This window comes from Engystomops pustulosus, chromosome 6 (genome assembly GCF_040894005.1).
Source record: "Engystomops pustulosus chromosome 6, aEngPut4.maternal, whole genome shotgun sequence".
In the NCBI taxonomy this organism is placed as follows: Eukaryota; Metazoa; Chordata; class Amphibia; order Anura; family Leptodactylidae; genus Engystomops; species Engystomops pustulosus.
In genome coordinates, this window is record NC_092416.1 from 50,494,182 (window position 1) to 50,513,479 (window position 19,298).

At 43.0% G+C, this 19,298-nt stretch overlaps 1 protein-coding gene across 3 annotated transcripts in view; it reads right to left on the minus strand.

Annotated features, from left to right (window-relative positions):
* DVL1 (dishevelled segment polarity protein 1) overlaps positions 1-17,427 on the minus strand; it is a 125,044-nt gene extending 107,617 nt beyond the window's left edge. For all 3 annotated transcript variants that reach the window (XM_072156039.1, XM_072156038.1, XM_072156041.1), the window contains exon 1: positions 17,027-17,427. In XM_072156039.1, coding sequence (XP_072012140.1) covers positions 17,027-17,196 — 170 coding nt within the window. In that variant the 5' untranslated portion in view covers positions 17,197-17,427. The remainder of the gene's footprint in view (positions 1-17,026) is intronic.
* Positions 17,428-19,298: the final 1,871 nt, after the last annotated feature.

Sequence of the window (19,298 nt, forward strand, 5' to 3'; positions counted from 1 at the left end):
ACTCCTTAGGACACCACCCAGGGGGAGTGCAAGACACCATATCAGAAATTAATCTCCTTTAAATTGGAAAACTACACCCAAATCCCCGCCCCCTAACTTTTTTCGACAACTTCAAGGACATGGCCCCAACCTGCTCAGCTGCCATGACACCCTCACCCCTACACCAAAACTGAAGGGAGTGCGGGACCTTCTCCCTATGTTGTCAAAATGGCTTCTACCTAACGATCCCCCGTACTGCCACTATGCCCCTAGCAACTCCCGCTGATCCCCAACCACGCCCCCTAGCTCCCGTTCCCTCCTGTTCCTGGAGGAGCCTGGCCTTTTCTTGTATGATATAGTCCTTGAGGACCCCATTGTATTACCTGTGAAGTATAATATATGATGAGTGTACTCTTATGATTTTCATTCTTAAATCTTATTACTTTGAAATCTTATGATTTCTGCCATATGCAGGCCATTTCTGTGTAAACTACAGCTGTAACATTAAGTGACAAGGGCAGACAAATGCGGGCACCTCTCCCCTATAGATTTTGTTTTTGTTGAGCTATTATTCTGTGTCTTTTCTTCTCAGCTCCCATATACTTGCAGCAATCCTGGCGGCAGGTCGGATCATGTAGTCCATTCATTTACTCAAAGCCGAAATAGTTTTGTATCAATACAAATAAATGAGAAATGTGAAAACATGCTCAAGGACGGACTGCTAAGAGCGGGATGACGTGAATGCATTCAAAGCGCAGAATGGAATCAGCTGTGGAATATAACCTCAAAGCTTTACTGACTGAGGAATTGTGACAAAACATTGAAGTAACTTTAGAAAAAAACTGCCAAAAGTTGGGTCCAGACTCTAACCCAATAATAGTCCAATAGAGTTGTTACCGAATAAAGCCCAATTTTGAGGTAAGTAGGGTCTATTTACCTGAGGTTGGGCCTGGGAATCAGTTTTATTTGTTGGGCCTAAGTAACCTCAGCCCAACACTAAATAGAATCAAAGTGAACTATATATACACTGTGAGGTCACATATTACCCTCCACTCCATAAAGAAGATAATACTTCATATTTCTTATTGTAGACATTACTTCTTTGTGCCTCTAGGTTAAACATATCATGGTGGTATTTGGGGGTTTGCATGATATACCACAATTTTCATCACATTGTACACTTATTTCATATCCACAATATATGGAAAAGGTGTATGATGGCCAAGGGTTCAAATACTCAGATCCCAAAAAAAGCTTGTGCAAGTGCTCTATATGATCAGCGCTCTATTTACTATTAAGGGACTTCCATGTCAGCAATCTCCCTTATATATAAATTCATATAGGACACAGGAGGGGAATAAGACTACCATGGGCACTGGGCTGTATGAATATTATAGCTCCTACAAGTCTGGAGTCAATATCTACATATGGTACTAGAATCAAGCTTCTTGGGGAATGAATGATGTGTCCCATCTGCCTGCTTTCAATCTGCAGCTTCAGATTCTTTGAAGGACCTTGTGGCTCTTGTGTACAGGTATACTGAGAGCAGGAACAGATATATGAGGATTTCATGGGTGAAGGTCCTCCTCAATACTTCCTTTATACCCTACTCTATGGACATGATAAAGTCTATTAACAAGAAATGCCCATTAATAGTGCAAATCAAAGTCTTGTTCTCCTAAAACTTTATAGTCTACTGGCACCTACCCTGCTCTAAAGTACTAGATAAGATGACATTTTTCCAAATCTCATACTCCAAAAAGCTGCTCAGAAAGCTGACCAGATAGATTTAGACCACAAATGTCAATTTCTGTACACTTGCGGTATTCTATAATACTATAAGAATTAGTAAGTCTACAGAATCACATAAACCATGCAGGGCTTTATTGAGAGTTCAAATTCAGGCTCCTCCAGTGGTGAATTTTTCCAGCAGTACAGCTACAAACATCTAAGCATATATAGGAAGTCCCCATTTTTTGTACAAGATAGTTTTATTGGGTTTGTACTTAAGTTGAATTAGTATGTAAGTCGGAACTGTATATTTTATAATTGTAGCTCCAGACAAAAAATTTTTTGTCTCAGTGACAATTGGATTTTCAAATTTTTTTGTTGTATTAGAATTTTTCTGTAATGGGACTAAGGATTGTATCAATAAAGCTTCATTGCAGACACCTATAATGAAGCCTGGGACTAAAGGAAAGCATCCAAAGAGCTTCACTAGAGGTCACAGAGGGGAGAGAGGTCAGTCTGTAACTAGAGGTTGTCTGTAAGTCGGGTATCCTTAAGTAGGGGACCGCCTGTACAACATATTCTTTAGACAGATCGATTATATCCTACTCATGCCCATAAAGTACATGTTCAGATTTCTAGACTAAATTCTACAGCATTTATAAACATATAAAAGTGATGGAAAATTTCTACCATTAGAATTTGTGCAGTTTACAGAAATAAATTTTAAATTGATTAAAGTTCACCTATACAAAAAAACAGCCTCCTCCATAACCCCATAGCTGTCCTAACCATCACCAGTATAGGTGAATACCATTTTGGTTAAAAAACATTTATGGACACTGTGAAGTCATTGTGCTTGGCTGTTTTCTTGCCACAGGTTTTGCATTTTGGGCAGACACTTCATATGACATTTATGGCTTCATATGACATTTATGGCTTTATGCTGAGCACTAGAATCATCGGCTACAGTTCTTTTTCAAAGCAGAAAAATATTAAACAGACTTCATGCAGCAGCTGTTCACTTCATGCATGGCTTCCAATGAATAAGTGCTCATCCTCCATCAACCACTGCTGTGTAGCTCTGGAGAAATGTCTCCTGGTCTCCTCACTTATCACTATCATCCATCAGTGACACAGTATGTGCACAACATACAGTATATCCATCCATTAATTATAGAAATCCTCCACCCTAAAGTAATTACTGTTTTCAGTTACAGCAGATAAATATAATAAGAGATGACAATATCCAATATTTGAAAATCGTTGAGATTGCACTTTTTGAATAACAGTTTTATAAAGGAGAAATGTGGCAAATTTTGTTTTTCAAGGTTAAAACTACCTTTTTAGTTATGCTCCTATGTGGTCCTGGGGGGTCACTGCTGTATTGTAACCGCATCCTGTTTCCTAGACCTCATTGGACGGTTATGGTCCTGGCAGTAATCTGCTGACTGGCTTTAACCTTTGACTTAGGGCTTATTCACACAGCCATAATCGGGGCAGTGATCTGGCCGCAGAATTTGCACCATATTACAGACCCCATTAAGGTATATGGCACCCAGTTGCTCACCACACCACGACCAAGCCGGGTGCTTGTCTTTCTATGGAGAGGGTAGGGATGAGGATAGCTCACCCCTCCTTCCTTCTGCTCCCGCCTGTGTGTTACGTCCAACACCCAACACCATCTGAATGTGGCCTTAGACCCCTCTTATCTATGAGTCATGAATAGGAGTCAATACAGATACCGGGGGACATTTATCAAGGCTTGCACTCTAAGTAAGCGACACATCCAGACTACAGAACTGGGCCTAGTGTCACTTTTTATGTGAAGATAAAATGGGGGTTGTCTAGTTCAGAAAATCCATATACACATACCATATTAAAAAATTCTTAATATTAGTGGATCCTCATCATTTTGTCTTGAGCTATTGTGAAACTACAACTCCCAACAAACTATATTCATAACTAAAGGATTTCTGAGAACAGTCATGAAAATGTAAATACCATTGAGATTAGAATACCTAATGGAATCCTTCTAAAAAGTAGAAAATTATCTGCATTAATATTGTATAACATTCAATAAAACGGTGACTATTCCCTACAGAGTAAAACATAGCACTGTGTGCTCAATTACAGTATAATGGGGTGTTTGGGTAATCTCGGATCGCCCCTGCCTCACCATCTGCCAGTAGTCTATTGGGGCCATTTATAAGAGCTAGCGCCAGTGTTTCCTCAAAACATTAATTACACAATTACTGATAATTTCAGGGCAATAGCACAGCAATAGGAAAGTTCAACATTTACAGAACTACATACATGTCCCAGCAACCATCACTTAGAAGGATTATCCCACAAACCCACAGCTGTTGCTAGGAAACAATTTTCCTCAAGAACAAATAGTGACGACGTCTCGCTCCAAGTCTTCTCATCACTTCATAAATCAGAGGACCTTCATTACAGGGAAGAGAAGAATAAAGCCATGCACTCACTTAAAACCCACAGCAGCCGCTCTCTAGAATTATTCTTAATTACCTAACTAAAATATCATAATTAATTCCAGGCCTTTCTGGAGGAGAACATAAATGATGAATGTTGCCAGGGGCATGAGGCCTAAATAATCCATAAAAATTTCTTGCGAAAGGTGTAAAACACCCAGGGAAAGCACACGGCTGATAACTGACTGCCCCGGCCAGTAGGGGGCCAAAGCTATAAATAGGGCAGTAACGTGTCTGGGATTAGAGAGCAGACATTTTTTCAGAAATAATACTATCATTTTAGTATTGCATTAGATAATGTAGTATCCGTTAAGGCTGTATGGTGGTCAAATTTCACAGACTGAACACGTTCCCCAGCTGGCTACTTGCATTACATATAACTATAATGCTTAGAGTCCAGTCCCCAGCATAGTGTCTGGTCTGTGAAATCTGCCCACCATACAGTCTACGTTTCACCAACCAAGCATGCTTGTGAGTTTTTAGTCTTTAAGTGAAATTGTGCACATTTAGGACCTCTTTCTACCTCAGGCTACATATTCCCACATTGGGGCACATTTACTTACCCGACCCATTGACGTCGCCGATCCGGAATGTCCGACGAGAATTTGGAGCTGCCGCAATTCACTTACGATGTGCGACCTATTTCTTGAATGTGTCGCTTCCCCGCTCAAGTTCGCAAGAGTTCACCATCTTCTTCCCGATGCATGCGTGTGCTGATCTTGCGTCACAATTTGAATTTTGAATTTTGGTTTGTCCAAATCAGCCGGGTTGTCCGACAGCCACGCCCCCGATTTGTGTCGCATGAAAGCCGGCACCGATGCGCCACAATACAATCGCGTGCGACACGATCCTCTGTGCGATTCAGCGCAGAACAGATATAGTCGGGAAACCCGACAGAATCGTGCCCTATGGACCCTTAGTCCATGTGCCCCATTGTGTTTACATTGCGTTAATATTGGATTTACACTATGTTAACTGTGTGTTTACACAGCATTAACATTGCATTTATGCAAACGTACTTTTAATAGAATGCAAATGAAATATTAACTAAATGTAAAAATATTGTAAACACAATTTAGTTGTGTGTACAATGTGTTAATAACTCATCAACAAATGCAACAAAACGAGTGAAAGCAGCCTTAAAAGACAGAGGATCAGTAAAGTGATGAGGTGTCCATACATATTAGATGAGAAGGTCACTACAGCTGATTTCAATGGAACTGACTGACTGTCTTATGTCTATGGGTTGACCCAAATCTATTGACAACAGATATATGGTGAAAGAACAATCTGACATTTCTTAAGATGATAAACAACTGCCCGTGGGCTTCAGCATCAGCTTATTCCCTGTTTCCTAAATACATGCACTGCTTTGCAAAGTCAAGCTGGGAGAAATCCATTTTTGGACAGCTCTAAGAGGACACCAATAGTCTTTGTAGTTTCAACCAGGTGCAATTGAACAATCCAGTAAGACTACTAAAGTTGAGCCTATGAAAATTTCATATGATCATAAATTTTACATGACCTTGAGAGAAGCTAGACAAATGGAATTGCTGCAATTTATATTTTACATAGCATGATAAATGGCCACATAACCCAAACTCTACACCCCTGGCATGTCACTGACCTTATGTATGTCAAGGAGTCAACCCTTTATTTTTCTATATGAGTAGGAAAAGTGCTATGCTAACACTTAACACTGTTGCTGCGCATTCATTTTAGGGCTTTTTTCTGGCTCTACTGCATAGTAGTCTCGCTCATTTCTCCCCCAAATTCCAACTGAGTTGAATACAGAGATAATGCAGAGAACCGTCAGTTTCTCACATCATCACTGTACTTCTCCTACTGCTTCTCCTACACTGTACTACTCATCCTGCCTGCCGGATTCAGTACTATGCACATCAGAAGGAGAGGGAGAGGCAAGTACCTAGGTTTTTTTTTAAGCAGCAACAAGAAGGAGCTGGCGTGGTGCAATATGAGTATTTGTTGGGTGGGCGCAATCTAGAGGGGGAGCTGCTGAGGGACACAATATAAGGGGGGCCTGGATAGGGGCACAATTGGAGGGGGAGCTGGTCTGGGGAACAGTATGATGGTGGAGCAGCTGGGAGGCACAATATGAGGAAGAGTTGGTTGGGTTGACAATATGAGGGGGAATTGCTTAGAGGCACAATATGAGGTGGATCTGATTTGGGGGCACAATATGAGGGGAAGCTGCTGTAAAGCATAATACGAGGGAGAGCTGGTTGGGTGGACAATATGAGGGGGAGCTGCTGAGAGGTACAATATGAGTAGTAGCTGCTGTAAGGCACAATATGAGAGGTCTGGTTGGGTGGATGATATAAGGGGGAAATGCCGAGAGGCACAATATGAGGGGCATTTGGTTGGGGGCAAAATATGAGGGGGAGCTGCCGTAAGGCATAATATGAGGGGGAGCTGGTTGGATGGACAATATTAGGGGGAGCTGCTGAGAGGCACAATAACAGGAGTACCTGCTGTAAGGCACAATATGAGGGGGATCTGGTTTGGGGGCATAATATGAGGGGAAGCTGCTGTAAGGCATAATACGAGGCGGAGCTGGTTGGGTGGACAATATGAGGGGGAGCTGCTGAGAGGCACAATATGAAGAGTAGCTGCTGTAAGGCACAATATGAGGGGGAGCTGCTTGGGGACACAACATGAGGGGTAGCTGCTGGAAGGCACCATATTAGGGGAGTTGGAGTGAAGGCACAATATGAGGGGGAGCTGCTGAGAGGCACAATATGAGTAGTAGCTGCTGTAAGGCACAATATGAGGGGGAGCTGCTTGGGGACACAATATGAGGGGGAGCTGCTGGAAGGCACCATATTAGGGGAAGTTGGAGTGAAGGCACAATATATAAGGGGGAGTAGGAGTGAAGGCACAATATATAAAGGGGAGTTGGAGTGAAGGCACATATGTAGCTGCTGTGTGTGTGCAACAATGTGAGGAGAATATGTGGGCACTAAGGGTGAATAATAAAATGTAGGGGTGGAGTATGGGGCAGATTGCGCCTCCACAAAAGTTGCAGGGTATGGTCTTGGTGTCTTCACAACGCTGCCTTTGGTATCATCTACTTTATTATTAGTTTGGTAACACTGTAAATGCAGTAAGGGCTGTGGTCTATAGAGGAAAAGTTCATTTAGAATATTATGTAACTGCATACTTAACCTCAATAAAAAATACAGGAAACTGCCTCTGATTCAGAAATGATTTCCTAATTTGTGATTTAATGTCGATTAGTTATGCTCATCCCCAGGCTGCCTTACCAAGAGAACCTTTAGAGAGAATTTACCTTTATTTTTTTGTTTTTCATACAAAGAAAAAAATAAAACTGCTGAAAGGTCTCCTTTAAATCCCAAATTGGCCACTTCTTTGTGTGTTGGCAAGTTCCTCATCCTGTGTGGCTCCCCTAACATCATGTAAGAATAGATGGGTTTACTCCTGCTGACAACTGGAAATTATACATATTCCCACTTCCCCTAAGATACATTGAGGCCGAGAGGAAATTACATCTGACTTCATTTTTCAAATGTCCTTTTATTGCCGTGACTGTGCCCTTGTCAGCAGCAGATTGATAAATTAGTTATTGATGACGGGTGGAAGCAGAGCATTACTATGTCCATTATCGGCTATGTGTAGACAAGAGATATTTATAGCTGTGATGCTGTGCATATTGGAGAATAGGGACCTAATGTACATAGAAAACAAAGAGAAAATAAAACTGCATGTCAATATAATTGTCCCCTACATGGATGCTGGGAAAGCTGGGTAACAACCAAATTTGTAGCAGACTTCTAGGACTCCTCAATTACAAATACAGTGTATTCACTGTGTAAAAGGGGTCAGGGCCCTAATTACATACAATTTATTGTACTGGTATTCTGCCTCAGAGGAAGCATTGTGCTACTATAGACTAAGGCTGAGACTTCTGCTCTTAAAGGAGTTGACTCATGTAAGAGAATATGCATCATATCTTATATCTCAATCATATAGTCATATCTAATCAAAAGTATAATATACACAACAATGTCACAGTACAGGGATACTGCAGACATTGATATCACAGTACAGGGATAATACACACAGTGATGTCACAGTACAGGAATAATACACACAGTGATGTCACAGTACAGGGATAATACACACAGTGATGTCACTGTACAGGGATAATACACACAGTGATGTCACAGTACAGGGATACTACAGACATTGATATCACAGTACAGGGATAATACACACAGTGATGTCACAGTACAGGAATAATACACACATTGATGTCACAGTACAGGGATACTACACACAGTAATATCACAGTACAGGGATAATATACATAGTGATGTCACAGTACAGGGATAATACACACAGTGATGTCACAGTACAGGGATAATACACACAGTGATGTCACAGTACAGGAATAATACACACAGTGATGTCACAGTACAGGGATACTACACACAGTAATATCACAGTACAGGGATAATACACACAGTAATATCACAGTACAGGGATAATGCACACCAGGGCAGGATCATAAGGGGGGCTCCCGGGGCCCCCACCACTTTGCCCTTACAGAGGACCTGTCACCCTGGAAAACCCATGGAAAATGTGCCCCCCATAACCCTCCCCCCAGCCTCTTTCTCCCTAGCCATTTTTTTTTTAATTTATGTGCATCGGTCGGTAATATGAGTCCAGGCTGCGGCCGCAGGCGCTGTCAGTGCGATGCGATGCTGCCGACTTCTCCTACAATGTGACCGCTGGAAGGGGCGTGCTGGGGGTGTGTCGGCACGCCCCCTTATGAATAACGCCGACTGCCAGCACACCAGATACACGATCCGACCTCTTATTTAGTAAGAGTCTCTTATTTAGTAAGAGGTCGGATCAGTTTAAATGAATTTACTGCACATAATTTTTTTTAAAAAATAGCTAGGGAGAAAGGGGCTGGGGGGAAGGATTATGGGGGGCACATTTGGTGGGTGGGATTTCCGGGGTGACAGGTCCTCTTTAAAGGGGCCCCCCACCGAATGATGTCACAGTACAGCGATAATACATACAGTAAAGTCACAGTACTAACATAATACACACAGTGATGTCATAGTAAAGGGATAATTCAATCTGTGATGTCACAATACAGAGATACTACACACAGTGATGTCACAGTGTAGAGATAATACACACAGTGATGTCACTGAGACACGCTGAGTATGTCATAATGTGTATGTCCACACTGACACCTGCGCTTTGGCTCCTACAGGATTTGATGAAGGAGGTGGTCCATAAAAACAAATGTTACTCAAACAAGCTACTGTGTGGACCCTACTGATGTTTGCTACTATCCCCGGGTGCTGTCCCAGGTTGCTGTCCCAGTACAGGATACAGTAAGATACAATAAACACAGTAATATTAAGCACTGTGAAGTCACAAGAAAAAGTAGCACATACAGAGCAATGTTACAGTATGGAGACAATCAGCACAGGGTGCCAAAGGCATGATAATACAGTAATAGCATTATACTACAATTATAGAGCACATAATGATGTCACACAATAGATATAATACGTATTCATTGTGATATCTTGGCTGATCACTATGGAAGACATTGATGTTACAACACAGAGTCAACAAACATAATACTTAGGTACAGAGGTGAAAACAATAACATAAGGCTACATCTTGGCCTTGCACCCAAATAGGACTGCAACCCCTATATTGCCAATAACCTTTGTAACAGATAAAGGTACGGTATGTCTTTTTTTGTGGGTAAATAATGTGACCATCTGCTGATCACGAACTGCAGACTCCAGAATTTACACAAAGGAATCACATGGAAATCTGTGACCGGGAGGATTTTCCCAGGGTTTTGAACCGACACTTGGAATGGGAATATGATGTTCTCTAACACTTGATTTGTTTTGGTAAAGTTTTCTGACAGGAAATGCCCCCAAAATACAAACACTGAAGAACATGGACTATAACAGATTTCACAGCAGTTATAACACAAATTTTCAAAAGTCTTGAACAAAAGGTTTATATTTTTATGCAGTTGTTGGTCTCCACTCTGCTTTATTGTTCTCCAAGACACATCACTAACGCTTAGGCCTTGTAATATTGCTTGTTCTACGCTAAGATCATTCAATGTATTGGAGGCATTAAGGCAACACAGGTATAAAGGGTCCTCTACCAAATAAACATTGATTTAAATAACCCTACCTCCTTTATAAACATGTCTACATCAAACATCATTCAATGTGCCCTATGGTTTGTTTCCCTCGGGGATAACAGTCTGACTTCATCCCTTCTGTGCCGTCACCTTACTGTCAGTCAAGGCTTCTGATTTCTACAAATATGTCACCTAGTTGGTTCTAGATTGTTGGGTAAACAGCAATAGTAGGGAAAGAGCAGAACTGTGATAACGGAGAAGCAGGGTACTCCATTGGAGTGCTGTTTCCTTGGTTTCTTTATTGGTTGGTAGACAGCGTGTACCTAAAAGGTTCTCACATTTGCATTTTTAACAAAAGCCACTACAATTACATAAGGACACCAGAGACGGATGAAGGACCTTAATAACTTTTAATGGAAATCTTCAGGTTTTCATAAAGAAAAAAGCACTGAGTTGACTGACGACTTAAGTTGGGATATCCATATTTTAAAACAATAAATTAAGAAGATTTGTTTGATGTAAATAAGAACCTGTCATAATGCTCCTAATCTGGTGTCCCTAATATTTCCATCTATAAGCCAGAGAGAAAAGTCTTAGTTATGTATTACTCCATAGTAATATGGACACACAGGAGTCATCCACATGCCGTCTGCATTTGTAGATCATTGCTATTTAACCTAATGATATGAAACCTTCATGAGGTTGGGACAAGCTAGTGACATAATTTGAACCACATATGGATATATGGATGACACACAGATTGTTTCTGCAGAAATTTGGATCAGAAACTGATTACACACTGATGACTGCGAAAACAAACCAAAGATCTGTTGTTGGCGACCCGAGAACAGCAGACAGGTGGCCTTACAAGGAAACGGACTGGTTGGAATTGCGAACTAATTAATTTATTCATTGCACAGCTTACTGCATATTAACATTATATTAAAGTTTAGGGAAAGCTTAGAAATTTGAATCATAAAAATATAGATATATTTTTGGATTTGGAGTAGATCCTGCCCTGGTATTAAGACGTAATATTCTACTTAGCCATTTCAGAATTTTGTTGGTCCATTATGAGTAACAGATGGCAGGTGACAACCTCTAATGACAGCCATTACATGCCCAAGGGAGATGTCACTCAGATTTTCAGATATATCTATATACCATACATCATTTATGTTCTCCACATTCATTTTTTTCCAATCTAATGGAAGCCTCTATACAAAGGAAAGAGAAGCCATAGGAGGCTTAATAACATGAAAAAGGGGTATTCACACCAGAAGCATTTATCTGATGGGCATGTGATAAGTAGTGGTTGAGGTTTGCACACCCAAACCCATAGATTTTCTATGGGAAGGTACGGGGTGCAAGAACAGGAAGGAGTGTCCCCTGCTCTGAGTTTTCTTTAGTTTCCGCACAGTTCAGTGAAAACGCGTTTATGTGCATGGGGCTATTGAAACAAATCTGTCAGTGGTGAAATTAGACACAGGTAAAACAAAGTGGGTGGGGGTTGTCTTGACTTGTATGCCAGTATTCTGTTGTACAAGCCCTAAAATAATCGTAATACCTTGCTAACTGCCAGGCATTGCAATTATTTCCCCCATGCAATTGGCCATAGAGGAGTGTAAATGGGGCACAGCCAGCAGTGGAATAGGCTTGCGTGGGGCGCTCTTGCCCCAGAAGGTGCCTTCTGGTGTATCCGGCAATGCCAGAGGGTTTCTTTCATACACCAGTGCACGGAGGGTGTGATAAATATCCCCCAAAGTTCATGTACATGTAGCCTGAAAATATATAAAAGGAAAAAACTGTTGCTATCACCTACAGCAACCAATCACAGCACAGATTTCAATTCTTACACTGCTCCTTAAAAAAATTAACACTGCCATTTGATTGGTTGCTACTTGTTTTATACTGTATATATAGTCAGCAGCTATCCAACATACTGAGACCTGTAGTATCCAGCCACCTCCTTTGTACATTATATTCTTGCATGAGAAACTAGCGCAGATGTTCAGCCTTGAAATCCAGTCTACATTATGGACTTGGCAACCTACTAAGCTGTTTCTTTATCAGACAGAAGTGATCATTCACCTGCCGGTTTGGGTCTACATTACAGCACCCGCCTCAGCAGCCTCTATGCAGGCCTGCCACCCTGCCCAATGTCTATATATAGCTGCCCCCAGCCATATACAGTACAGTCACCCGCCTCAGCAGCCTCAATGCAGGTCTGCCACCCGGCCCCATGTCTATATACAGCTGCCCACAGCCATATACAGTACAGTCACCCGCCTCAGCCTCTATGCAGGTCTGCCACCCTGCCCCATGTCTATATACAGCTGCCCACAGCCATATACAGTACAGTCACCCGCCTCAGCAGCCTCAATGCAGGTCTGCCACCCGGCCCCATGTCTATATACAGCTGCCCACAGCCTTATACAGTACAGTCACCCGCCTCAGCAGTCTCTATGCAGGTCTGCCACCCTGCCCCATGTCTATATACAGCTGCCCACAGCCATATACAGTACAGTCACCTGCCTCAGCAGCCTCTATGCAGGCCTGCCACCCTGCCCAATGTCTATATATAGCTGCCCCCAGCCATATACAGTACAGTCACCCGCCTCAGCAGCCTCAATGCAGGTCTGCCACCCGGCCCCATGTCTATATACAGCTGCCCACAGCCATATACAGTACAGTCACCCGCCTCAGCAGCCTCAATGCAGGTCTGCCACTCAGCCCCACGTCTATATACAGCTGCCCACAGCCATATACAGTACAGTCACCCGCCTCAGCCTCTATGCAGGTCTGCCACCCTGCCCCATGTCTATATACAGCTGCCCACAGCCATATACAGTACAGTCACCCGCCTCAGCAGCCTCAATGCAGGTCTGCCACCCGGCCCCATGTCTATATACAGCTGCCCACAGCCTTATACAGTACAGTCACCCGCCTCAGCAGTCTCTATGCAGGTCTGCCACCCTGCCCCATGTCTATATACAGCTGCCCACAGCCATATACAGTACAGTCACCTGCCTCAGCAGCCTCTATGCAGGCCTGCCACCCTGCCCAATGTCTATATATAGCTGCCCCCAGCCATATACAGTACAGTCACCCGCCTCAGCAGCCTCAATGCAGGTCTGCCACCCGGCCCCATGTCTATATACAGCTGCCCACAGCCATATACAGTACAGTCACCCGCCTCAGCCTCTATGCAGGTCTGCCACCCTGCCCCATGTCTATATACAGCTGCCCACAGCCATATACAGTACAGTCACCCGCCTCAGCAGCCTCAATGCAGGTCTGCCACCCGGCCCCATGTCTATATACAGCTGCCCACAGCCTTATACAGTACAGTCACCCGCCTCAGCAGTCTCTATGCAGGTCTGCCACCCTGCCCCATGTCTATGTACAGCTGCCCACAGCCATATACAGTACAGTCACCTGCCTCAGCAGCCTCTATGCAGGTCTGCCACTCAGCCCCACGTCTATATACAGCTGCCCACAGCCTCATACAGTACAGTCACCTGCCTCAGCAGCCTCTATGCAGGTCTGCCACCATGCCCCATGTCTATATACAGCTGCCCACACCCTTATACAGTACAGTCACCCGCCTCAGCAGCCTCTATGCAGGTCTGCCACCCGGCCCCATGTCTATATACAGCTGCCCACAGCCATATACAGTACAGTCACCTGCCTCAGAAGCCTCTATGCAGGTCTGCCACTCAGCCCCATGTCTATGTACAGCTGCCCCCAGCCATATACAGTACAGTCACCTGCCTCAGAAGCCTCTATGCAGGTCTGCCACCCTGCCCCATGTCTATATACAGCAGCCCACAGCCTTATACAGTACAGTCACCCGCCTCAGCAGTCTCTATGCAGGTCTGCCACCCTGCCCCATGTCTATATACAGCAGCCCACAGCCATATACAGTACAATCACCCGCCTCAGCAGCCTCTATGCAGGTCTTACACCCTGCCCCATGTCTATATACAGCTGCCCCCAGCCATATACAGTACAGTCACCTGCCTCCGCAGCCTCTATGCAGGTCTGCCACCCGGCCCCATGTCTATATACAGCTGCCCACAGCCTCATACAGTACAGTCACCCGCCTCAGCAGCCTCTATGCAGGTCTGCCACCCTGCCCCATGTCTATATACAGCAGCCCACAGCCATATACAGTACAGTCACCCGCCTCAGCAGCCTCTATGCAGGTCTGCCACCCTGCCCCATGTCTATATACAGCTGCCCACAGCCATATACAGTACAGTCAACCGCCTCAGCAGCCTCTATGCAGGTCTGCCACCCTGCCCCATGTCTATATACAGCTGCCCCCAGCCATATACAGTACAGTCACCCGCCTCAGCAGTCTCTATGCAGGTCTGCCACCCTTCCCTCATGTCTATGTACAGCTGCCCACAGCCATATACAGTACAGTCACCCGCCTCAGCAGCCTCTATGCAGGTCTGCCACCCTGCCCCATGTCTATATACAGCAGCCCACAGCCATATACAGTACAGTCACCCGCCTCAGCCTCTATGCAGGTCTGCCACCCGGCCCCATGTCTATATACAGCTGCCCACAGCCATATACAGTACAGTCACCCGCCTCAGCCTCTATGCAGGTCTGCCACCCTGCCCCATGTCTATATACAGCTGCCCACAGCCATATACAGTACAGTCACCCGCCTCAGCAGCCTCTATGCTGGTCTGCCACTCAGCCCCATGTCTATATACAGCTGCCCACAGCCATATACAGTACAGTCACCCGCCTCAGCAGTCTCTATGCAAGTCTGCCACCCGGCTCCATGTGTATATACAGCTGCCCACAGCCTTATACAGTACAGTCACCCGCCTCAGCAGCCTCTATGCAGGTCTGCCACCCTGCCCCATGTCTATATACAGCTGCCCACAGCCATATACAGTACAGTCACCTGCCTCCGCTCTGTCATTGACTCTCCCAGCTGTGCCTTGGCTGTGTCAGGGAAGACATGCCCTCCCCTCCTCCCTCCATGTTTATTGTGGGGCCTCCTGTGCAGCCAGCAAAGACGATCCTAGTGATTACATTGTAAAACCTGGCACACTGGGCACTGCCAGGATGATAGGCCAGGACTCCAGAAGCTGGGAGATCAGGGCTCGGCTGTACACTACAGTGCTACAGACACCAGGGAGCCATCAAAGAGGCAGACGCTCCACACATGGGCATCTATGAAACCAATTAGCAGCATAAAAGAGAACACAATCCCTATAATTACAGACTGTGCACTAAGTGCTCCACATAATGTAATGCAGAGGTTGGGTTATATCATGTTATAGAGCACAAGGGGTTAAAGTCCAGAAATAGGAGTCACCTGATAAGACTCTGCACTGTAATAATATGAAGGTCAGCAATGTACCTGCAGAAAAGGACAAGCTGCAGAACGGCAGCGGCGAAAACTTCAGGTGTTCCACCCCAGCACTGACAACACACATTTACAAGCCCAATTTACCTTCTTCTTATTCCAAACAGGATATGAAAACTGACGTTTATTAAATGCCGCTTTCTCCTTAGAAGTCAATCTCCCCCTCCCATTTAATAATTGTTCTTTATGGAAAATGACAGTAAAAAAAACCCTTTGAAGCGGTGACATTGCAAGGATTAAGACTCCCCCATCCCCAGTGTATTACTCCTGGGAGTCATCTCGCATTATATTCCAAAAATCACGGGCAGCGCCAATTTTGCTAGAAATATATCTTAACGAAAGCACCTTGAATCACACATATTAACATTATATATATATATATATATATATATATATATATATATATATATATATATATATATGTGTATACACATTGGAAAATGTATTCATATTGATGTAGAAATTGCGCCTTTTTCTCAAACACGCGTCAATATTTTTACATAGAAATGAGCGTTGTTTGATATAATAATTCCAGGTGATGTAATCGTTTAGGGGAAATGTGATTAAGCCAAGAAGGGCGATTGGGCGAGTATTTTATGTCACATAACATAGGTACAGATTATGTCACATAACATAGGTACATACAAAGCTTGTATTCTCTACATTACCTGTGCCGTATGGTGAAAGCAACACCTTGCATGAGCGACATTATCAGCATATACCCGCCAGAAGGCAAGCAATATATACATATAATATATATATATATATGTATACATATATATATATATATATATATATATACATTATATTCTAATATATAAATCTAATAAATAAGAATATAAATATTAATATATAAAAACATGCATATATATATATATACATATCTAGATATATATTACAATAAATAAATATAATAAATATGAATATTTACAAATGTTCATATACACACATATGTAATTATATAATACAATATATAAATATTACTGTTTACATATATAGATAGATAGTTAGATATAGAATACAATCAATAAATATATATGACATACAGTGAAATATTCTGCACAATATATGGAACATATTACAGGTGTAGTAGATCCTACAAGCAATGACACAATACAGAAGCCTCCAGCCCATGCTCCAGACATCAGCAGCAGAAACTATGTATCACTGAAGGCAGATGTCAGATTGCAGCTGCCCTGCACACATAGACACAGACATACACACAGACGTATGGGTGGAAGGTGCACTGCTTACCCAAAATCCTGGTCCATAGATTTGAAGAAGAATTTGTAATTGTGCACAGGTCTATTGCTGAGGACATTTTTAAAATCTGCTAAGGTGACTTTTTCAGGAGACACAGGCAGTTTCACCAGATAAGGGGTTTCTTCTTCATCTATGTGGTAGATGATTTTAGTCTCAGCCATGAGCAAAGAAATGTCAAAGGGGGGTAGACCCCCCCAAAATTGCCAGGCTCCCTTCTTCTGCAAGCTGTAGCAGGCTCAGGCACAGAATGCTTCCAGGATCAGTGCAGAAATATGGAACCAAAGACTGGATTTTCCCCCTTGCCAGTCACTCAATAGGCTTTCACAATACACTGCTCTCAAAACAGGAAGGGAGAGATGCAGAATCCTGATCTGGTAATGCATTGTGAAATGGCTGCTTATAGGACATACTGCTCCCTGCAGCGCCCTCTAGCTGCACACAGGGGAAGAGCAGACAATACTTTTTCTAGAAGTGCTCATTTACTCTTTCCAAAATAAATACAGGATTTGTTTCAGATTTCCTGCAGTCATCTGATTTTCTTCTTTCTCTACAGCTTTTCTCTTAAAACTGATGTTTGTTTTCCTTTTTTTTAGAATGGGATTGAGGCTTTTAGGTCAGTCATTGAGTTCACTGGACCTGATCCTTGCAGTTTTCCTTTTAATTCTATGTTACATTTCAGCTCCACAGTGAAAAAAAATTATATTGATATTTAAGCAAGAATTTGAGGCAGGGATAACATAGAAAATGCACAAAATCAACAGTCAAAAGGAACGATGTAGCAACTGATCGAGAAATAATAACAGCCAATCCATGAGGTTGATGTAAGACAGTCTTAATTATCAGTGCACCCGGTGTTCGGCATCAAGGAATTGCTAGGAGGTTCCAAATTGACATCTACACCCTAGATACAACCTGATGTGGATTTGAGCCATAACCTGTACAGGTTATGGTAAGGTCAGGAAGTAAGAGTTCTCCTTATGGAGACTTTGCCAATTAAGGCCGCATTGTAGGCTTGTAGGACATTGATGCTCCACTAGGGGATTCTGGGAAATATGCAAATATATTTTCCAGGATGGGATGAGGAAAACATTGTCACTTAGCCCCCGTAACACCAAGTATGACTTTTAGGAAGCTTAATGACATGATGCAGGAAAATTGCCCAATTAGTATATCTATTATAGAAGGAACAGATTCCCATCTGTAGACAACAAAGTTTCGATTCGTTTGCATCTCTTCAGTACAGTTTACGGAATCATGTCATTAGGCTTCCAAAAAATCACGCTTGATGTTAAAGGGGCTGCCTTACAAGGTAGCTTAGAGGCAATGTTTTCCTTATCACATTGTGAAAAATGCATATTTTCCATGGTATAGTAAATCTGACTGCCCTGACCTGCCCCGTTTCCTGATACATCCACTTTTCTAAAGGGGCACATGTGGGGCAATAGGGCCAAAAGTGTCACAAAAGTCTATACCGTGAGCTAGGAATTCGGACTTTTCCATCCCCTGTACGCCAAAAGGGTTGTTCAGAATGATACAAAGACGGCTGCTTTGTAACAGTCACACACACACATGTTCATAAGTTGTGGGTACGTTTGGCTTCACACAAACATATTTCATCTGTGGAATACATACCTTGCAGCACTGGGGTCCTGGGTTCGAATCCCACCCAGGTCAACATCTGCAAAGAGTTTATATGTTCTCTCCGTGTTTGCGTGGGTTTCCTCCGGGTACTCCGGTTTCCTCCCACATTCCAAAAACATACTGTTAGGTTGTTTAGCTTGTGAGCCCCATGGGGACAGGGACTAATTTGACAAGCTTTGTGCAGCGCTGCGTAATCTGTGTGCGCTATATAAATAAAGAATTATTATTATTATTTATCAAATGCTTTCTGTCTTTCCTAGACAGAAGGCTATGTCAGAGCAAGGGCTCACACCATCATAGTTATAGTTTCTGCTACTGTAATCATACTTCTAGTGCAGCACATTCAGCATGGATCCAGAAAAAAGAGAACACAGTAGTATCAGTATCATAAGAGATAACTAAAATAGATAGCACTAAGTCCTCCATCCATAGTCCCTTCTTCCCCACAAAACACTCCTTGTATCATTATCCTGTCCTCACTACACTTTGGTCGGTCCAAATGAAGAAGAGAAGGAGGGGAAGACATATTTGCCAATTAGAAGAAACTATAACTGTTCAGTCGATTGGGACCTGACCTGCATTAGCGGAGTTGCTGGGGGAAATTCATTAATATTCGGAATAT